This window comes from Parasteatoda tepidariorum, chromosome 2, assembly GCF_043381705.1.
Source record: "Parasteatoda tepidariorum isolate YZ-2023 chromosome 2, CAS_Ptep_4.0, whole genome shotgun sequence".
Taxonomy (NCBI): Eukaryota; Metazoa; Arthropoda; class Arachnida; order Araneae; family Theridiidae; genus Parasteatoda; species Parasteatoda tepidariorum.
The window spans coordinates 84863297-84887879 of record NC_092205.1 but is presented as its reverse complement, the minus strand read 5'-3'; the positions used below and the strand labels follow the sequence as shown (position 1 = coordinate 84887879).

Here is a 24583-nt window from a genome sequence, read left to right as displayed (position 1 = left end):
ATATATATATATCAAAATAAATTGTACAAAATTACATAAGTTAAAAGGGGGATACAACACATATCTAGAATTTAAGCTCTGACAACATACGTACATTTTATTCAGGACTCAATTTTGCAAAAATATTACAATTTTGCCTCGTGATAAGAGTAAACATAAATTATTGTAAAAAAATATATATAAATATCACAAAATAATTTTTTTAATCAAAAGGACCACATTTAGATATGCATGTTGTTCTACCAAAAAGAAAAAAATCAAAATGTATCGAAGTATGTACAAATAAAAATGAGATTATTAAGTTTAACATATTTTCTGAAATAGGTAAATTGATTCCGAGTTATTAATATCTATCTCATTACTTATGATGCATCGATATTTTACGATCAACGAATGTCCGACTTTATTACTGAACCTATAATCCATTCCCTGTTTTTTCGTAAAGTTTTAGGAGTTTGAAAAGCCGAGTTATACACATGTATTAGAAATGCATGTTATAAAAAACTAATTATTATATAAATAGCAATATGTCCCTATATATGCAACACATCTTGCTATCAAATAAAATTAACGCTATAACAACTTTTTTCTTTGAAAAAATTATGTTAGAAAATTATATTATATTAGGACATTAGTTTCTCTTAAACAATAAATTCATGGAGAAAATATCAATATACAGTACATTACATTAGTTTTCTTACAAATAAACATGAGATTACAAAGTGCAAATAGGACGGTTACTTTTTAATACTCTTAGCAAATGATTTTAAAAATAAGTTATATTATGGTGTGAAAGTTTTTCAGAAAATTGAATTATTGTTTAGATGATAACCTAAAAAATGAACGTACAATTCTACGCTATCTACGTAACGTTATTATTATAACCAAAAATAGATGAAAGTAAGTATTTTATACTTATTTATCCAACCTGAAAATATTTTTTTCAAGTATATAATTACTTTCTGTGTTTTCATGAAATATGTCTAAAAATGTACTGAACAGAGTAACGATATATTTCTTATGAATTCATTGTTTAAGATTTAGAATAATAGAAAGGTGTTTCGCCTAATTTGAAATGTAATACTACTTAAAAATGTTTAGTTCATACAGCATAGATATGTAATGCATCAACATGCGTCTGTATCGGTGTATAAGTCAAGCCCCTTTAAACCTTTAATATTTTACGAAAACCAGAGGATTGATTTATACACTGGTAATAATGTCGGACATTCGTGGATCGTCAAATATCGATATATCATAAGCGATGAAATAGACATGAATAACTCTGTATCAATTTACCTATTTCGAAAACTATTTGAACATGTTTATATACAATTTTGTATTTTCTTTACAGGTAAAGTTTTTTTTTCAGAAACAATACTTAACACGTTGAATGTCACGCTAATTTTACATAGCTTGCCAGTCTGGCCACGCGGTAAATAACTACAAGCTAAATTAACCAATATTAGACAGATTTTGCCAGCTTTTTAAAAGGTTCAGCATGACATACCTGAAAAAAGTGGTGAATTATATAAGCCTATGAATAGTTTAGAAATAGTTTAGAAATAATCTACAAAATTGAATTTGTTAGGGTCACAATTAAAAAACTACCACTTGAAAATTCTTATTCGCTGTCCGGAGCAGGTTGGCATCTCTGTGTATATAAATAAAACTATTTTTGTGTGTTCTATATTGCAATTTCTTCAAACCATTTTGGTAACGATAATGAAATAAAAAAATTAAAATTAAAAATTTACTCGAATATGTGTTTCTAATAATCATGACTTCGCCGGTCACCGATGATCCCCGTGGAGCTACGAACAAACTCAGTGCCGGTCACCGGTGACCCCCATGGCATTCAACGTGTTAAAATTATGTTCAGAAAGGAAATAAATGTGAAAAAAAAATTCAACATTATTTCAAAAATGTAATGCGATTGATTGTTTTAAAAATATATTATAAAGCTATAAATTTCAATATCCCTAAACCCAGCTTTGTTGGGATAACACTAGCAGTGCCAATAACATTAGCAGTGCCAATAACATTGATAATGCTAGTAACATTAGCAGTGCCACTAACATTAGTAGTGCCAATAACATTAACAGTGCCGTCATATCGAGCCCACTCTGCAATGTGTACTACATCATCTTTATCTGCTGTATTCCACAAAAAAATCGCCCTTACTCCCATCCAAAAATTAAAAATTCTGCACTTTTTAAAATATTTTACAATGACATTTGTCAATGCGTCAAACATCATTTGACACATGAGATCTATATCAGCAACGGAATTTCCTGTTCTTGTAAGCGTTTTTGATGTGAAATATTTTTAACTTGAGATTTTGTAGACTTAATATTTTTCATGTTCTTTCAACTTTAGAAATTTTCAGATCTGTTTTCAGTAATAGACGCATAACCCCGATAAACCAGAAATTTGAAATTTCGTAATCAAAAACAAGGGTTCGACTTAAACACCTGAATTTATTTAAAATATCAATAAAATTCAAAATTTGCAACCGCAAACGTTATTTTTCAATTCTTTTGAGAAGTATCCACTTACTATATTTAATTTATTTGTTTTTCTATTCTACACTTCTGATACGAAAATTAAAATCTTTCAAAGCACTCTCGAACATGAATCTTAATAAAATATCATATCTCGAGTACTAATAGTTTTTAAAGCATTTCAAACAGTTAGTGGAAAACCTCATTCCAATTCCAATGCAGATATTTTTAAAATACATTAACTCTTGTAATATAATATAATCAAATAGGAATTCTTGCATTTTCCCTCCGGTTTAAACGGTGAATTGCTTTTAATAATCCCAGGGATAACCACACAGGATCAGACCACAGAAAAGGGAATATTCATCAGTGAGTTGGATGCTCTCCAAGTCTCTTATAATTATTTCCCCGTTACTATTTGTTTATTGATTATACAAATAATTTAAGTCAAATAGGGTTACTCTGTATTAATTCTTCGTCTGAAGTGGGCAAGGGAATTTGCATTTTGTTTTGAATTCAAAAGGGAATTTTGTTCCCAAATTAGCATAACCATAGTTCTAACTAAAACTATTCTACCAAGATAGCGGCAAGTCAATATATTGCTTCAAATAAAGCTAAGTTTGTTTTGTTATACACAGGGATGAGAGTAGTTGGAAAGTAAAATCGAGGAAATTCAATATTAGATATTATTAAACTTGTAAACCATGTGATTATAAATCCTGATGATTAATTTTAAAATTGCATGAATATATAAATATCAATCACATGCATGATTTTAATTTAAGAGAATATGAATCCCGAAATGAGGCTTCTAAATCACATGAATATGAAACTCTATATCGGATTTAAAAAATGCGAAAATACAAATCATGATGCGTAATTTTTAAATCACGTAAATACGAATCACGATACGTAATTCTTAAATAGCGCGAATACGAATCCCACTGTCTAATTTTTAAAGCACGCATAAATAGGAAAATCGATGTTTGATATTACAAGCGCAAAAACGAATCACGACATTGGATTTTAAGCTCGCAAGAATACGAATCGCTATATAGGGCTTTAAAAGTGCGTAATTACAAATCGCGATATTGGATTTTTAAATCTCGTAAATAAGAATCGCAATTTACGACATTTAAATCGCCTGATTAAGAATCGCAACGTTAAACTTTTAAATCAGGTAAATACGAAAATCAATGTTTGAGGGAGGAATGAGGACAATACTTTCGCTTCGCAGAAAATTTAATTCCAAATAAAATATTTTAACTTGTGCACAAAAAATTCCATATTTCAGTGGAAATCAGCGGGAAAAATGGAATAATCTGAAAAAAAGCGGAAATCCGCGAATCCGCGGAAGAATCACATCCCTGTATACAGAATGAAGTTTACTATTGGCAGAATAGCTATATCAAGATAGAATAAGGTTGATTTAAATGTTAGCAATAATTTTATCACAAAGCACAACAAAGCTTATATATCGGAGCTTAAATTTAATTACACTTGTTTATGCTCTATTAAGTTCAAATTAAGCTCGCATAAACAACCGTTTTATATTGAGACTGTATATGCCTTTTAAAGACAAGGCTAGAAAAATATTCAGAAGCTGAGGATGAATCATCATTCACAAATTAAGAGTAGAAATGGGCCGGGGTAGCCTGGTTGGCAGGGCGCTGGGCCCATGTCCAAGAGTTCGAGGGTTCGAACCCCGCCGGCCGAAAACTCCCCGTGTAGTTAGTGACTGGTGCATGCTAAAATTCTGTCGAGTCGCAAAGTCCTCCATGTTCCCATAACAAATCAACACCTCTGGGGGTACTGGATTGGAGATCGGTGACGTATGATGTGGCAGAAGTCGAATTCTTGGCCATAGATGGCGCCACTGAAAAACAAGTATCTCACACTCTGTCTTAAATTTGCTCGGTTTCACCAACAGGCTTGCCCTTGTGGCAAGTGGCATTAGAACCAACTAACTAAGAGTAGAAATCGTTCTTAAATCGAGGATAAATCCATTTTTTCAAGGTTTTGTTTAGATTTTATAGATAACCATCACGAAAACAAGGTTTATTTGCGATAGACTTTTTTTAACACTTTAACACATTTGATCATTAAGTTTTCAACAAAAAACAATTTTGCATTTCAGAGCCTGGACAAAGATAAATCGAAAACAAGGCAAAAAGAAAGTTTGCAGTAAATGCTAAAAAAGGAAATTTTTTATAGGTTGTTACATTTGACATTTTATTTTACGTATTTATTCAATGTTTAAAAAAAATAGCTTACGATACTAAGATTCCTACTACATTATTTGCCTTGTACTTGCAGTATTCATTATATTCATAACAATATCGAATAAAGTATTCCTCTCTATCAAAATAAATATTTAAAAAAAAAAAACATTTCTAAACGAAATTCACCAGTTTTGTTAGTTTTTGAAGATTCAATCATAAGATGTTACGTTCAGAGTGTAAGGAAGTAAATATTTGAAGTAAGATTTCTTTTTACCTGTACATTGAATTTGAAGATAATAATCATAACTCTAACAACCACAATATGCAGAAAAAAATAAGTTCAGCTTTTCACACTTTTTTTTGTAAATTTGAGATAAATCAAGATTATCATTATGAAACATAAAAATATATGTTTAACATTATTTTTATTTTCAATATTTGAAAAAGTTATAAAAACTATTAATTCTTTATCATACATATTTTATAAGTGAAATTTTATATTTTAATAATGCATAACATGCATGCATTGAGAATTCAAATTTAAAATGTTTCGTTCTTAAAACTTTTAATTACTAAATCCCTAAATGACTGATAACTTAATAATAATCATATGTCCAAAAATAGAGTAGTCTTTACTTTGTGGTTATGTAGACTAAAGCAAAAAGAAAAATAAATAAAGCACATATTAAGTAACAGAAACGCATAGCCATACTATAGTTTCAGTTCTCCAAACAAGAACAACAAAACAAAATGGCAGTAGAAAAATAACCAGACAAACATTTACAAATTAATTTGTCCAGCAGATGAAGAGAAACAAGCTTTTCTGAAATCATTCAATTTTCCTTGTTTTAAAAAATTCTAATATTTTAGTAAAATTATCTTTCTAGGATCCTATCCTTTGCTCGAATTTAAAATTATTTTCTAGTTTAATTTTTACATCTCGGGTTCTCTAACATATCTGAGTCTTTTTAATCTTTTCTTTCATTATCTAGTTCAAACCTGTTACTCTTCCTCGATTGGCAAAACCAGTCCTCAGATATTTGGTTACTGATATTTTATGTATAGACATCGAGGTATGCACTTGGTAATGAAACCAAATAATAATTATATAACTAATATATAGTATTATTAGTTATATAATTTCATAGTAGTAGTAGTTGGATAATATATATTATTATATAACATATAGTTGTATAAGATATTATTATAGTTGTATAAGATAGTTTTGTAACATATTTGCTATTTATTTGTTATTTATTTACGTTGCTTTGCTTTATTATTTTATGAAAAACATAATATAAACCAAAAAGCTACATTAACTTCAACTTAAAAGTATCATAAAGTAGTTTTTGCAATGAATTTTTTGTACAATTATTTTTTTCTAGTTAATAAATGTTCGGTAACTCTACGACATATTACACGAAACACTTAAATACATTATATCATTTAATGATACATTACAGAACACTATTATTTTTCATTTTATTATTTTATGGCCAATTTTTTAAAATTCTTTTTCATGTAAAAGTTAAAAGATATGTCTAATGTGAAACATTTAAATATGTAGGATAAACCAACCAGTGAAGGAACATTTCATATATATTGATTAAAAATGAGAATTTGAAAGTTTTTCTTGAGATTGATTGGTAACAATAGCTTACTGCTAAACAATAGGAAGTCATCTAGCAATGTTTTGGATTACCTGGTCAAATAGACTTCTCCGGAAAAATTTTTAAATTTGTTCTGCAACACCTTGATTTTTTGAAAAAATTATAAGGTGAGTGTTTGTATTTATATGTTTGAAGTGGAACTAATTGCATGTAACATTTTTATTTTTCTCACTGTGAAGAAGAGAATTCAAAATATAGTTATTGAAGTTGCGTTTTATTTTTTTAAGCATCATAGCATAAACAAGTACTGAGATAAGGGGGTGTTTATTCACTGGATCACCAAACGATGAAAAACCAGTGAATGAACAAGTGTTCCTTTACTGGGTTTTTCTAAGTTAAGAAAGAAAAACTTTAATTTTCTTGTACCATTAATGATGTTTCGCATGAAAAGTATGCAAAAAATACAAAAAACAACTTCTAACCAGTGAAGGAACAGGCATTTTCCTTTACTGGGCATAGATTTCCCAGTGAATGAACAATATGTAGTTTTTTCAATTCATGATTACAAAAAAAAGTTAACATTTTGCAAGTATTTATATCTTATAATTTCAAGAATAGGCTTGTTTTTAAATATTTGTACAGCTTATAAATTCATAAAGAGCACTAAAAAATAACCAAAATTAAGTGTTCTTCACTTGGTTTTCTTACTACTTGTTATTTGTACCTCCAAAACTTTAAAACAATATTATGTAAGTTCTCTACAAATTTTTTACATAATTTGCGATTAGTAACAAATATGTTGACACTGTCACTTAACTAAAATTACGAATTTAGAAATTAATATGATTTTTTAAAAGGCAAGCGAAGCTTAAGTGTTCCTTCACTGGTTAGTTTACCCTACACGTTTACAATATTTTCCACCTTACGTAAAGTAATCATAAATTTAGATAACATAAATTGTAATCACATCAAATGAAAAACAAGTACAAAGAATTATATAAAACGCTCTATTTCGCCTTAAAACTAAACAAACAGCTCTTATAACAATACTCAACTTACACTCTATAATAATACTCATGAATGTTTGATAAGAATTGTATGTGTATTATTTATTTAGAATAGTAGAATAATGAAGTGGAGAATAATGTAAATAACGAAACAGAATATGTATAACACTTAGATGATATATTAACTATTAAACTAAACATACAACCTAAATCGTTCTTTTTGCGAAACAATGAGTTATTCATCGAGCAAATAAAAGTGTTTTCATCTACGTATTGCTAAACTGAAACTAAATATGACATTTTAAACATATTTAGTTTTAGTTTAGCAATACGAAGTAATAATATTTCAGGTGCGCTGCATCCTGCATAAAAAAATAATTAATTATTGTGGTATACAATACAAAAACCAATTTAAAAATAAATATTATTAAAAAAAGTCCGTTTAGTTTGACAATAATTATTTTTTCCTTCAGAATTGAATTATATAATTTATAGCTTATCTATAATAATAAAATGAAGAATTTGTCTCTGCGCCTGGTTTCTCTTGTAACTACAGAATCGTATGTGCTAGTGTCCTGAAATTTAGACAGTGAATAGTATGGATAATTTTAGCCACTGATCCTAAACATTCATTCAAAAAATTTCTATTAGATCGTTACTTGACGTTTGAAAAATGGAGATTCTTTATTGGCTTAGAAATCGCATGCAGAATCGCTTAGAAACTGTAGACGAACCTATTTTTTTCTAATATTTTATAAATGATATCAGTGGCATTTGCTAGCTTATAGCTATCATTAAAAAATGAGTTTTTTTGCACATTAAGATTTAATTACCTTCCTGATTATTTCGGATAAACTTAACCATTTACCTGAACCTGGTGATATAAACGGACTACGTCAATAAATGAGTATTCCTAAAGTTATATATAACAACGTGTTTATTTTGTTTATAGATATGCTTTATAAAAGTCAAGCATCACTGGCTGCGGTCAGTATGCGGGTGGGTGACCACTTTGATCAGCTTGCGATGGGCCCGAAGGTGTGCAGTATTGGTCCTCGTTAAACAGTTCTACCGTAAAGTGCTCAGCTTCACGTGCAAGTCCTCGGGCTACCGAAGCGAAGGCGTTATTACCTCTGCAGAGATTCAAAATTGTGATGGCATATCTTAGGATAATCGTCAGGGATGCTTCCCAGACCGTCGCCAATAGCCCATTGTGCAGCTCTAGTGCGTCGTAAATAAATTACGATTACAGCTTTATAAAGGTGACTCTAAAGAACTAAATAATTTAAAATCGAAGATTTTTGAAATAAAAATAAATAAGTTATGTACTGAAAAACAAAATTAATGGGTAAATAATATGAATTCATTTAGGAAAAAAACGTAAACATTTGCCATACGATTATTGGCGTTAATCATACTGATATAAATAAGAAATAAGCTAAGCACTTAAAACCAAAATCAATAAAGTAATAGTTGTAATTCGTTTAAGAAAACTAAAAAAAAAATTAAATTATTGTAGGCCAATGATGCTTAATTAGTTTTTCCTAATAGCACTACTGGTATTGTGGTAATTGATGCTGTTTTAATAGTTTCATATGTTATAGTATAGGTGTAATTTATTATTATATTAGTTTACTGGTCCCTGTGAAAATTGCTTCAGTACTGAAAAGTTTTATTATAGATACTGTAGAAAGAGTCACTTGTACTTTATTTGACAAATTCAGAAGATAAAAATTTTTTAAACATTACTTTAAGAAAATCTTTTTAAAAAAATCTGATGGTTAGAGTTGTTAGTTATAAAACTTACACTTTTGACAACCGGGTCCAGAACGAAGTTTTGACCAAACAGCAGCTCCAGCGAACGCCAAGAAGCAGCAAAGTGCAACAGCAATTAGCAAACTTGGTCCAATCCATGATGTATCAGCTTTATCACCAGCTGAGTTTCTTTGCCGGATAACTAAATGAACATATTTTATGATAGATTAATCAATAAATTTTTCATAACTACAGGGTGCTCCGTAATGACCACCATGTCCAGAAACTGTCGACCATTTTATTAATTATCATACAGCAACATTTTATAGTAGGGTGATCTGATCGTAGTGCATTAGAAGTTGAAAACGAACAAATGTTCAAATTCTACTTACAGATAATGGGAAAAACGGGTAAATGAAAGCTTGGTTTATATTTAAAAAAAATTCAATCTTTTTGATGGAGTATGTTACATATAAAGGGTGAAGATTAGTCATTTGAAAATACTGTTGACTTAGATGGCATTTTCAGACGGATGAAAAAAGAATTTTTTATTCAATCAAACTGATTTTAAAACATGATTATGATTCGTGTTTCAACTGTCTCTCCTCTAAAGATGGCTATCATAGCAATAATTTTGTTTTAGCCAACAGATTATATCCAGGATATAATAAAAATATTAAAATGGTTGACAATTTAAGAATATAAATAAAGAATATTAAATTAGACGGAAGGTTTTCAAAAATGTATAGCTGGAAAGCTGTAATTAAAAATAAAAAGTTTTTGGTTTTAGTTTAAAATCTTACGACAGACGGCACTGCAGATAGTAATCATGTAAATCAAACAAAATGATTGAAAATCACGTTACAATTTTCGGAAATCTTCTAAAGACTCAATATCATATTACAATATTGTGAAACATCTACTATCTATCGAAACCACAACTCTTAATACGACATGATGTGATATAATAATTAATAAGTTTTATCTAGAGGTTTGTTATCTGCACCAATCATCTTTCGAAAAAAAAAGAACTGAAACTGTGAACTTTGAGAACTCTAATATCTTTATATACTGTTCCATGAGTCAGCTGCAAGATTTTTTCTTACCTAATCTACTTTCTCGTTTTGAGTTCCCATTTCTCGGGGCAGAAACTGAACTGAGTGGAATAAATAAATCAAGAGTCATTTACACCATTCTTATTGGATAATTCATATTTGTCTCCCAATAGAAACGTATTCCTATTGGTTGCCATCTGTAACTGATAGATCATTGATGAATTACCAATTAAAAAGTAAGTGACGTCAACTTAGACATCTCTATGTTTAAAATTTGAGAACCATCGTTCTAATTTAGAACATATTAGCCAAATCTATACAAATGTATTAGGCACTATCGAATTATTGAGAACATTTATAGCTGCATTAAATAAAATGGAATCAAAAATTAACAGGCTTGGATATTTGGATATAAAATTAACTGTCGAGCTACTGAGTAAAGTTTCTACAAAATTCCAATGCAGCTGGTAACTGTACTTCTCCATTAACAAACAGAAAAAAAACGGAAAATCAATTAAGTCCTATAACGTTTCAACCTAAGCTCGATAACGGCAAATAAAAGAGTATAATCCAAGTAAAAAAAAATAAACAATAGGTCGATACGTCCCCTGCAGTTAATGCAGAAGAAAACAATCGTATTTTGAGATGCAGGTTCCATTAAGTGTCGGTAAAGTTTCTTCTGTTCTAAACTTCGTTTCATATTTTCTAAATGATTAGCACTCTTTTCAGACATTTCAGTCAATTTAAAATTTAAGTTGAAAAATAATAAATGAATTAGCGATTATAATATTACATGTATTATAATGTAGAAAAGACCTAAAGTTGGCAACAGTCAGTGCAATTAAACATCCCAAAGTCATTTCAAATATTTAATCATTTAGAATATTTTATGAACATAAACTGATTGGTTTGAATAAAAAGATTATGTTACATAACACTAAATTTTAATTTTTTTTTGTTTTTCATTTCTTCTTTCTCTTTATTTTACCCCGTCTAAACAATAAACAAAAAAAGCAACGAAATTACCAAACTTAAAAAAAGTTAACATGAATAACAAATATATTTTATACGTCACGAATAAAACCTCTAAGTGAGAATATCTCACAAAATAGTACATTTGTTTTTGAAAAAAAAACATAAAAATCTTTATATGCAGTAAAACATCAGTGACACGTTATTATTAACAGAAAAATCATCCTCAAATCGAATAAGAAATGGAAAACAATATATTTAAGATATATTTTTATGATCTAAAACAAGGTGAGAATACGTTAAGAAACAAAAAGAATGAAAAGCTAAGCCACAATGTTATGCAGGATCTTTCAAATATACTTATGTACAAACTTTGTCAATGGGTTGGGTTAATCATAAGAATTGAGAATCGCCCATCAACTTTTTTCTCAGAAATGTCATAATTTCTGTGCCACTAGAAGTGCCTTCCCATTTCATTTTTTTTTTTACAATTTGGCTGTTCATGCGCATTTGAAAATTTAATTTTCTAAATTATTTAATTTTTATAATGATTATTTTCAAAAAGATCCAAAAATAGTTGTTTTATCGTAATTAAAAAATTTGGGGAGCACAAACCTTGAATCAGCAAATATTTCTTTTATTTCCAATGAGCTGCGCAATCGGTCTTGCCGATGAGCAGACCTAGTGCGTTTTCCAGAGGCGGTATCCACTCGTTCAGGACCACCACAATGGGTGAGATATCGTTGGTCATGATAATTTGGACGTCTAGTTTCTGCCATACTAGATGGCAGCACCGAGACTCTATTTGGATGCTAAAGAGCACTAGAAATTTAATTTTGCCAGAAATGCCAAGAGACGATAGGGCACTCCAGGGATCTTTTACATGCCGCATAATCATACGACACGGCCGCTGAGGATTTTCTGCATCCCGAAAATCCGGTGTCTCGGTCGGGGATCGAACCCGCAGACTTGGGCTCCGAAGGCCGACGGCAAACCAACCCAGCCATGAATCAGCAAATATTTAATTTAATATAAACAGCTGTTTCAAAGCTTGTTTGAATGCAATTTTGTACAGTAAACGCAAAATAATAGTAATTTAAATACGTGTAGGTTCGTAATTCTCAATCCTTATGTCATGTCTTATCTTCTCCGAATGCTTGTACATGAAATTCTCAAACAACATGTGTTGTTGTTGCTAATTACCATCTGGTCTGACGGGGTCAGACCAGATCAATGAATCCGTTGATATTGAGAAAATCCGAAACCAGAATGGGAGAGGAATGAATATCGTTCCAGTCCAGCCCTAAACAGATCAAGATGTGCTCAGGTGANACCCGCAGACTTGGGCTCAGAAGGCCGACGACAAACCAACTGCGCCACCCAGCCATGAATCAGCAAATATTTAATTTAATATAAACAGCTGTTTCAAAGCTTGTTTGAATGCAATTTTGTACAGTAAACGCAAAATAATGGTAATTCAAATACGTATAGGTTCGTAATTCTCAATCCTTATGTCATGTCTTACCTTCTCCGAATGCTTGTACATGAAATTCTCAAACAACATGTGTAAAAATACGTATTCAAAATTTTCATAATTTCATTTTTTTCTATATATAAATACAATACAAAAGATCAAAAAAGGAAAAAGAATCGATACCTCGTTCTTCCATTGGCGTTCGCAATGTACGCGTGCGCACCATTACAGGCTTGCTTTTTCCAATATGATTTACGGCGTACACAACAAACAGAAATTCGGTATTTGGAGTCAACCCCATCACTATGAAATACGGTATATAGCTGCTGGTTTGATTGAAAACTACGTGACTGCTGTATTCCGATATTTCCAAGTTGTATTTTAGGTCAGGATCTTGTCTTGGTCCTTTCACACACGTTATTGTCACTGAAGACATCGTAATGTTGACAGAAGTGCAGTTTTTCAATGTTTCTGGTGGCCCTGAAAAACATTTATTAGAAATAATTTAATTCCCCTTTTTTAATTATTTTTGTGGTTGTTTGTTAAATAAATGAATGAAATAATTACGTAGTATGTCGTAACGTTTTACATTTCTACGAAAATCAATTCAATATTTTGGTTTAATAATCTTTAAAGAATAATTTATCAAAAATGTTTTTTTTCGACATTTTTTCAAAAATTTAGCTGTGTTGTTCCCTTTTAACATTAGAACGACTTGACATTTTTGTCTACCTAGCACAAGAACGACTAAAATGTTTTACTAGTGAGCTGGTTAGTGAAAGAAAATTTATATAATAATGAAATTTATATTTATCAGTTAAACTTTAATTGAAACCAATGTACCATTACTATGTATGAAACTAATGTACCATTAATGCTGATGAATTAGTTAAATAATTTACTGTTTCTGACCTATTAAATTCATATACATTCTCTACACTATTTTGAATGTTTTGCGTACAGTTTTCTTTCATAAACTTTGCTCTGATAGAATAAAATATGCCATGATGTTTCCATAAATCTTAATTGTTTAAATATTCTAAATAAAAACTTTTTTTTACATAAAGTAAGTCTAAGGCCATAGTTTTTTTCATTAAAATAAAAGCAATAATAGAGATAATAATACTAGAGTTACATGGAATGCTTAATCATACTTTAAATTCTCATACACGCACTCAACATATTTTAAGCAAAAAATAATGATACATTGAGATAGATTATTATATGAAAATATATTGTTCCGATATATAACGAATAATATATATTATTATACGAAAAATGTTGTTTTAGTATAAACTAGTAGATCATATAATAAAGTAGGCTTTACAATAAAATAAAGAAAAAATTCAGCCAAAATAAAAAATAAAAAAAAACAATTTTCATACAGTTAACCATGAATAATTTACGATAAGTTGTAAAGAATGAATTTTATTAAGGAAAATAACCAAAGAAAACTCATAAACAAGATCTAATGCATAATTATAATCCATCACTTTTGAAAAAAACTGTAGCTCAATTTTAGAAAAGTTTTTCAAAGTTTGTATATGATTCATGGATGGATTGGATCTTGTCATTTCTTTAATAGTGTTATTGCACAATACACTTTTTTTCGTCACAGATAACTGAGTCGTCTATTAAATCAGGTACTTTAAAATCCATTTCCTTTTTTTCACTATTGGAAATGTGCTTCTGATTCTTTCTTGAGATTTATTTAGACATTTTAATGGTTTCAGACGCACTTATAATTTTTTTTCTATTTCTGGAATGATAATTTACTCCGTTTTTCAATATTACTGGTGGTGTTGTTGAAAAAGCAGGTGCCTATTTGGAACAGCTTCCAACTGCTGCTGATGTACAAACAGAATGACAGGGAACAATAATACTGCGAAGTATATTTGAATGTGCATGTACAGTGGACAAAATAAAAAACTGTCCATACTGAAAATCTTTTGATCTAATGATCGGATCTTCACGTCTTCTTAAGTCTTCACATCTTAATTCAATTTTAAAGATTCATAGGGGAAAATCAAACATGTTAATTAATTAGTGCAGACGATAATTTAAGTTACAAATTCAGCCAAAAAAGTGCACTTTCTCTGAATAAACATACCGATTTTTTTTTGATGGATTTGGATTTCTGAACCTCAAAATATAGGGGGTAGCCGCAATCTGGGAGGCTTGGACCCCTTAATATTAATCTTACTTTTTGCTTATTTCACCATTCTCGAAAACATTTTAAGCGAATTAAATAATTTTTGCATACAATTCTATATAACAATTATAAAATTCATTTAGCCAAACATAGTTCCATGCAAAACAACTCTTAGTGAGTATTTACTATTTCTTATTAGTTTATTTTATATGAGTCGAAAAAAATTTTAATTGCAAGGGATACAATTTTTTTACACAATTTTAAAGAATGTATTTTTTGCATGGCAAAAGGTGAGCAAAATCGGACAAATGCTTCCTGAGAAATGAAATTTTAAAAGTACGAATTTTTAAATCTCGATTTCTCAGAAACTATTCGACCAATTTCGCTCATATTTTGCATTTTGCCATTTAAAATCACATTGTTTAAAATGACTTCAAAAATTTATAACTTATAATTCAAAATGTTTTCGACTATTATTAAACAAAAAATTAAAAAACAATAAATATATACTGAAAGTTATATTTTGTATGGAATATACTGGATGAGCAAATTTTATAATTGTGTGCAAAAATAAAATTAACATTAAGGTTCCAAATTTTAGACCACTCTGCTGACCAAACTATTTGGACCACTTTTTCCGGATTGCAGCTGATTTGAGGAGTCAGAAATCCGTATCCATCGAAACAAAGGTAAGCTTATTCAGAAAACGAATATTTTTATGTCGTAACTTAAAATGTCGCCTGCATTAAAAAATTAACATATTTGAGGTCACCTCCTTGAACCATTAAGATTGAGCCCAAGAGAGTGATGATCCGAACATTAGATGAAAAGTTCGTTTGTTATTTCGCTTTTTTTTCGTCCGTTTTTTATTTTGCGCACTGTACATTATGGATAATATGAGCAAAGTGGCTCTTAGAAACATGTAAAGACTTCGATAGAGACAAAAATGTCATAAATTATTTTCGAAAATGATGGATTGAGTCCATACATTAGATATTGTTTATGCGAAACTTTTTACTTTTTGTTTATAAGAATCTTTCTTACCTATTCTCCACGATAAAATTTAAATTTAAAACTTATCGTAAATTTTCATGGTTAACTGAATATATATTCTATATTCCATGTTACCTGAATATATATTCTAACTACCCTTTTCCTTTATTGTATTGTATGCCCAACTAATTTATAATAAGGAAAGATGAAAACTTGTTTTTTTTTCCTATTTCGTTCTCAAAATTTCTGGCTCAAAATGTGCTGAATGCCTCTATGAGATTTTTAGACATGCTTAAACTTTTCTTGTATCTCTATTATTAGTACTACTATTTCGATCTAAGAAGAACTATCACCATCTATGCAAGACCTTCCTTATATAAAAATCTTCAAGAAAAATATTTTTTCACGCAGACATCGAAAATGCACCTAATTATGAAAATAACACGATTATGCGTTATAGATTTTAAACTAACAAGGCATATTTAGTTAGGCACTAATGTACACTTTCGATCTTTTGCTAAAACATAATGTAGTAGTTTGAATAAGTTGTCTGAAACAGCAAAAAAAGGAGAAACTTCAAGCAAAATATTTTTCGCTTTGCCCTTAAGATAATACCAATACTTGAGAAGAAAAAATATAATATGCATTGACTTTGAAATAGCGGTTGCTCTATTTAATTACTAAATGTTCCATTAAAAGTAATTAAATAATATTTTAAAGGATTTGTATCATATAGATATAAAATAATTAAGAATATTTAATTTATTAATGCCATTAATTTTGTAAAATGAAAGATGCTTTTAAGCAACCCATTTAGTTCAGTAATCAAATTACAGATATATTAGCAAACTCTGGAAAGCTAAATTAAAGAAATTCGATTACCTTAAGTTATAGAACGATGGATTAATGCAATTAATCGCATTAGTACTAAAATTATAACTTTATAAAATTCTGTATAAGCATTGAATGTTCCCAGTTATCTAGTTATAATAACGAAATAACTTTATGGAAGATTTATGCAACTTAATAAATAAATCCGCTTCCATACTTTAAGAACATTTGAATAAGTTAATGAAAAATATAATCTTTAGCATTTTGATACCTAAAAATAAAGTGGTTGTCTTTTATATATTTTAATTTTATTAGTTTTAATTGAAACAATACTTTATATCTCTCGTAATTTAAATGTCGAGCTTTAAAATTCAGTTTCGTAACTTAAAAATAAATGTTTTCATTCTAATTGTTCTGTTATCAAATACTACTTATTAATCCTATCTTAGTTTTAACGGAAATTCTAGTTCTCAGAACTATAGTTTTCATTACTACAAAACTGAAAAGTAAATTTAATCGAATAAATGGCTTTTCTGCCGGTATTGTGATAAAAATTAACCAATTTTACCACATTTACTAAATTTTATCAAAAATCTTAAACCATGTTTTATTGTCTTTTTCACAAAAGGTAAATATTTAACCATACGGTAAAAATTATCGAGCTCTTTAATTTTCCAATAGAGATAGAAACACAGTAAATTTAACTAAATTCTACAGAAGGTTTTTCTTAGTAAAGTAGTGTAAAAACCTTAAAACTGTTTACTCTACTTTACTGTAATCTACGCAATTTCATATAACAAATTCCAAAATTTAATTGAAATAGATTAAATCGTTTTTCATCATTATAAACTTTAAAGAAATGGTATTTTCAAAATGCAGTTTTTTAAAATTCCCTGAATTGAAAAACTAATCTTTGCATATACGTGATTTTTAACAGAAATTTTAACAAAGTAGCGTTATTTTTAACACAGTATATATCAAAAATATTGATTTGTTCCTTTTCCCCCTCTAATATTTAAAGCAATTATTCAACTACGCATACCATCTAAACGTCACCAACACTCTTCATATTATTATTGATATTTCAATATTTTACAGTTCAGTTTAAAACATCATCTCTTGACTCACGTAATAAGGTCTTCCGAACGAACCTTTTCTAGAAGGCTGTATTAAAAGCAAGTCATGGCGTGCAAGCGGAGTACAAGAGTAAACAAAGTCAAGTGAGGTTCCGTGCTAAGAACTTTCTACACTTTACCTGGAGGAAGAGCAACGCACTTACCTAAAGGTATGATAGTAAATATGCATGGCATTTGCTGTTCTCCCACCGAATTTTTTCCCCAGCAATAAAGTGTTCCATAATCGCGTGCAGATCTCGGGGTGTATGTTGCGACACTTCTTAATCCGCCACTGGTGTACGAAACGTTGTAATGGCGGTCGGCAGTGTTGCTGAAACTCCATTTAAAGTCTACTTTAGATGGATCGGCGTCCACTTGGCATTCTATTCTCTTCATTTCGCCAACAGGTACTGTGTGGGTCTTTTTTAAGCCAGGACTGCAAATTGGAGCATCTGGTTAAAAAAAAAAAAGATTCATTTTGAACAAAATGGCAGAGGACAATCAAAGAAATACACTACACTATAGCGAAACTAATCTATTTTATTTCTTAAAAAAATTATAAGACATTTTATTTACTCATATTTTATCGAATGGTAGCTGCAGTTTGCAAGTGCTGTGGTGATCTTCAAACTTAATATTCCATATTTTATCTTACTTTCTAACCCCTTAAATTCTTCAACCCTGGTTTTTTCATGGAATTTTTAACCTTAAAGTGTATACTCCTTTATAGTGTATTTTAAACTTAAGGTTAGCACAGATTGTCCCAGTTTTCATGCAAAGAATTAATTGCGAAGACTTTCATTTTCAAACATAAATTTATAAAAAATGTACAAACTAAAAATACATTTTAAACTATTTCATATTAAATTTAAAAAAAGAGAACTCGAATAGAAAACGAAAAAAATTACGATTTTTAAAGTTATTACTAAAAAATATATTTTTTTATGCTCATGTGATTTTTTTATGATAAAATATATCTTTAAGATAAAGATATGAAATTTACAGGAATTTTAAAAAACGAAAATTTAAACTAAAACCCAAAATTAAGAAATCCTAAACATTAAAGCTGTTATATTTCATTACTATGGATTGAACTATTAAAAAATGTTTCTTAGAAAACTGAGATGGACACAGTAGGTCTTGGCCCTCTATGGGCTGTCGTGCCACTGAGTTAAGTAGTAGATTGAGTTTATCTCTGTATTTGTATTTAAGCATTCCAAACTTTGTACTAACATTTTCAAGTAATTATAATAATTGTTAGAGGAATTTAATCTACACAGAAATCGTAGTTCTCTCCATTAGACTTGAAATTAAATTATGGGAAGAACAAATAAAAACTATGTCAAAACTACAATTCTTTCACAGTTTCTTAAATGTTACGATTGATTTCAGTTATAGCACATTAATTAAAAATCTTTCACTCAGGCAGTTATTAATAAAAATAGTTTTTGTAAATAGCTATCTACAATAGTTATAAGGACAAACTAGTTATTTTGAAGCTGATTTTTTTTAAGTTACCAAAATCTCACTTACTATCCCCATCTTTCATTAAACTCTTTAATTACTCGAAGGTCACTTTGCTATCTAATTATTGTGTAAATCGTTAAATTTACCGAAATCTCATTAATATGTTCTTTCATAGATCTCTTTAAATAATCGTTGAACCGTCATACTACCGTCAAAATCAGGAAATTTACAGAAATTTCACTAAAATGATCTTTAATTAAACTGTTTTATTAATCTAAAGTCATTGTGCTATCGAATTATTGTAGAAATCATGGAGTATGTATAATTTAACTGAAAAGTAACTTTGAAATAAGTATCATTGCAAATATACATGAATTCTAAGTATTTTATGTGGTTTGTGCAAACTATCACAATCTGAATCAAGGTTGGCAAGTTTATGCCGAGGTGGTTAAAACCACTGGTAGAAACCGGTTAAAACTGACATGGCAGAAACCCTTTCCTGCCACATTCGTGGCAGAAACTGGCAGAAATTCAGAAAATGACGTAAAAGTAAGTACTGAGATTGACATACAATGGATAATTCATAGAAAAAACAATTAAATATTAAACAAAGTACAATTTATTTACAAAATTATCAGCATTCAAAATCAAATACTACATTTTTTGCACTCTGCAGTAATCTATAACGAAGGAAAAGTTTTGATGCAGTTTCTAAACCTAAACAATTTGTCAATTTGCTATGGAACGAACGAGAAATTTGAGAAAATTCTCTCGAGTCCAGCAGAACTAGCAGGTATTGCCATCAAGGAACAAGCAAGATTTGTGAAACTTTCATCTATTGCATATCTTTTAAAACTGGACCACCATGTAGCAGCTGGGGTAGTGGTCAAAACTTGACTGGAAAAAAATGTTTTAGGAAATGGGGCGATTTGTTTTGCAAAGCTATGACATAAGGTACAAAATCTGGGTTAATATTGGCGAGTTAAATTCTGGCACTTTCTTCTTGAGCACATGATAATTACAATCCCAAATACTTTGGATGCAGCATATAAGCTAGCAAATGATAATCAATAACTGCCTGTTTAAATCTGTGTGTCAACAAAATGTCATTAAGCAATTACTAGAACTAATATAGAAGTTTTTTTAGTTTTTACCGGTTATAACTAGTTTCTGCCACTGGTATGGCAAAAACCAGTTTCTGCCGGCAAAAAGTCAACCCTGTCATGGAGTGTCTATAATTTAACGAAAAAGTGAAATTAAAATAAATATCATTGCAACTATACATGAATTATAAGTATTTTATGTGATTTTCGCAAATTATCACAGTATGAATACAGTTTATACCACAATAAATACAAAAATTAAAAGATATAGTAGAATTTCTAACATATTTCTTACATTGACCTAACTATTACAAATCCTATAGTTAAAAAAAAAGAATACTTTCAAAAGATGTCACATCTTCTTTGACATTTGTGAATACAAAAATAAGTAAGATATTTTAGCTGGTAAATGCCATTCAAGAAATTTAGAGTACGGTCACGTAAGAACCCAATATTAAAATGGATTCATATTTGCCGACAGCCGATATTGAATGGATTGAAATAAAAACGAAAAATGTCGAGAGGAAATCCCCATGAGTTGGTAAAAAATTTTTTTCTTCAAGTTATCAGATCAGTTACCTAAATCATGTTTAGGAAAAAGGTTTTCTGATTTTGAAGGAAAGGTTTATCGATTTTATATTTATCTCTATATATTTTCTCACTCGCTTTACAATTTCATCAGAAGCCAAGAGTTGCTGACAAAAATATAGTCATATAACGACGTTATTACAAAATAAATAGTTTTTCCCTCATTTTTACAAACGTCTACAATGGGTTTGGTTGGGTTTTTTTTAATGGAAAACATGTTTATATGAATGTGCAGTATAGCTCTAGATAGATATGTGCAGTTTACAATCCATATTTAACGCAGTTATCGCCATGAAAAAAAATAAAGCTTTAAAAAGAATAAAAATATAAACAATGTATAAATAGCAAAAATAGCAACAGCAATAGATATTTTTTTGTATTTTATAACCATCGTTGAATAGTCGACCCAATTTCGGGTTTATGACTACTAATGTAGCCTTGTAACTTTAGACCAATCTTGAAGACAAGGAAACTCTTGAATCACTACCCCCAGAGCATGATTTGTTATGGGAACATGGAGGACTTTGTGAATCGATAGATTTAACGTGCATCAGTTCACCATTTACTTCACGGGGAGTCTTCGGCAGGCGGGGTTTAAACCCCTGACCTCTTGGACGTGGGCTCATTGCCCTGTCCACCAGGCTATCTCGGCCAAATAGCAATATATAGCGATATATAGCAAAAGGCTCATTAAAATAGCGACTCTTTCTGTAATGTATATAACGACTGTCATCTGTGTTTAGGCACTGATGATGATGCAAGTCATTATCTCTGAAACAAAGAGAAAATTTAGAATAAACCAAGTAAACCAAAGTGGCAAAAATTGACCGATTTTTCTAAAAATCAATCAATGGTTCAACGGATAAAATAAAGTTCAAAAAATTAAAAGAAGAAAATATAGCATACGAAATGAAAAGAATTCCATATAAAATATACTATAGAAAATATTCTTCCAAGTAATTGAAATATAAAGAATTCAACAATACTCATAGTTTCTTGTATCAATTGATTTTACATTAGATGCATTTTACATTACTGTGATGAACAACAGAGTTGATTTGACTCGATTTTCTACATAAGTCACAAATTCTGTAAGTCGAAATCTAAGAATACGTTTATTTTAATCAGTGTGTAAACAAAACGACGTTAATCAAATTTTATGAATGACCCATTTTTAATTAGTAACCAAACAAATTATTAAGATCAGAGGAGTTCAGATTATTAACGAATGAAAAACTAGATTAAAATCACAATTTTTCAAAAACGCATACAGTAACAAAGATGAAACATAACTATCCCGGCCACGTTTATTTCCAGTTCTATTTATGTATGAATTACTAGCGTTGAGTAGTTACTTCGAAATAACAATGCAATAAGTAATTCTAATGCAGTTCCCCGTGATAACAATTTGCCCTTAGAAAAATAAAAAGAACAATGCATTAAAAACCACATTTATGAAATTTTAAAATCATCCCACTTCAATTTTGTCACCAAAATAACCATTCCCATTCTCGTTTGACCGAATTAATAGTATTTCAGCGATTATATATATANAAATTATCTTTTCTTATAAGTTTTATATATATATATATATATATATTGGTTTATATTGGTTTTCAGAACTATATAGTTCTTTTGACGCACACTTGGAAAAAATAAAAGAATGAAAAATAAGTTTAACCTAATAAATGCCATGCTCTAAGGTGTTATAATAGAATTACCAAATTTTACCAAATTTTCTATCTTTTATTACATAATATAAAACCATATTTTACAGTTAATTTTACCAAAATCATTACCAAAAGGCTTCGTTAAAATTTACCGTGCTTTTAAGTATTTCCATGTAACCAGAAAAACGATCATTTCATCATATTCTAATAGTTTTGACTATATTTTTTTCTTCATACACAGATGCTAAATCTAACTAACATTTACTTTTCAAACATACAACTTCTATACGCTGAATAAAAACTCCCAAGGTAATAAATGTAACATAAAATCCAAGATAAAATCGCAAATTCCTTTAAAGGATACCTTCTAAAACTACTCCAATGGCAACTGTCAACTGTTAAACCACTCAATTGTAGATGATCGATTGTTGATATGATGCCGAACTTATTTACGAGTTATAAGTGCCATCAATAACTCGTTTGATATACAGCGCTCCAGAAACATAATCATGCGTATGGGTCCTTCATTGTTAGCAAATTGATTTCAATATATTACTTTCGGAAAATTAGTTGTTACCAATTTATTATAGGCATGGTCAACAATTTCATTTTACAGCAATAATTAAAATAATAAATTTAAGTTTAATAGTTTGTTCCTAACCAAAAAAATTATTTAATTTTTTTCAGCATAAAATTTCTACCAGAACATGGTAACATTCATCGTGTTACTGGCTCTATTGGAATACCAAAAACTCGGTAGGTTTTATAAAAGCTCTCTGGTAGTGATTTCGGTAAAATTAACAATAAAATATTGTTTTATAATAAAAATTTGACATATGAGGTGAAAATTGGTAGTTTTATCATGAAGAACTTGGCTTAAAAACCATTTATTCGGTTAAAGTTTCTTTTCAGTTTTATATTTTGTCCTATGTGTGGTAATAAGATTTATAATTTTCAAAACCAGAATTGCTGGTAAATCGTTATTATGTGAACGGTAAAATGACCAAATGAATGGTTTAAATACCGTATATTTTGGTTTTATTAAAAACAATTAAGTTTTTCTTTTTTTTTTTTACAAAATGCCATAACCTTGCAGCATCATAACTTAACTGGAATTTTTCTTATCTATGTCACACCCTAAAATGGGAAATTTTAAAACAAATATATCGGAAACTAAAAAATAATAATGAATTAAAATGTTTCTTTTACTTATTTTTGTAGTTGACAGGACACTGCAGCAATTTTTTTTTTTAATTTGTAACTCTTTAGTTAGGTAAATTTTTTTTTTAAAAAAAAGCTTTCCACTCAGTATGCGAAGCAAATTCATGAAATAAGCAATGCATCGGAAACGAGAAATTGTGTAAGGAATAAAAAATATATACATATATGTAAGGTATTCTATACCACATATGAAATATTTGTTTTATAAATTAAATATATTTTTCCATATTTTAACCTTGGAAGTTATCTGCCAGTATTTTTACCTTAAACTCCATTTTAGCGGAATATGTTACGGAACAAAAAATCTGATATTACGTTATTTTTACAGTAATAATTATCGTAAAATCACTAAATGATTCTAAATAAATAAATATTTTACAGTAAAATGCATTTTACGAATAATACTCACAAACTGTTGAAAATTTATACTGTAATTTGATCCGGAGTTTTTTGTTTGTTGTTAAGCTTTCTGTTCATTTTCAAAACCGATTTCTCAAAGACAGATACGGAAGAAAAATTGCAATTAAAAAATATTTGTCAAAATAATTTAGACTTAATTGAAATATTTTTAAAAATTGTTACGGATTCCTTTCATAGTATTTATGGAATTAACTTCATTGTACTTAAAGCAATATTTTAATATATACCAGTATACCAGAGTAAAAACTAATTTTATGTGCAAAATATTTTGTATAATGTGATGTCATAAAATTGTAACAAAACTTATTTTAAATACTAATTTGTTGCCGTGTTCGATAACTTTGTCTCTACATACACTTTCTATTTGCCATTTATATTTTAAAATCTGTATTTAAAAGGGAAATAAAGAAAAAATGGTATTTTC

General features: G+C 29.2%; 1 protein-coding gene across 2 annotated transcripts in view; it reads right to left on the bottom strand.

Annotated features, from left to right (window-relative positions):
- The window catches only part of LOC107440764 (nephrin-like), a 194984-nt gene that overhangs the window by 18389 nt on the left and 152012 nt on the right, over positions 1-24583 (bottom strand). The window contains exons 8-10 of one of the 2 annotated variants that reach the window (XM_043044524.2): positions 17855-18142; positions 12783-13079; positions 9151-9300 (exon numbers count right to left, since the gene is read on the bottom strand). In XM_043044524.2, coding sequence (XP_042900458.1) covers positions 9151-9300; positions 12783-13079; positions 17855-18142 — 735 coding nt within the window. Of the gene's footprint in view, positions 1-9150; positions 9301-11601; positions 12497-12650; positions 13080-17854; positions 18143-24583 lie in introns of those variants that run through there. The other variant, XR_011636201.1, reaches the window with a different exon arrangement.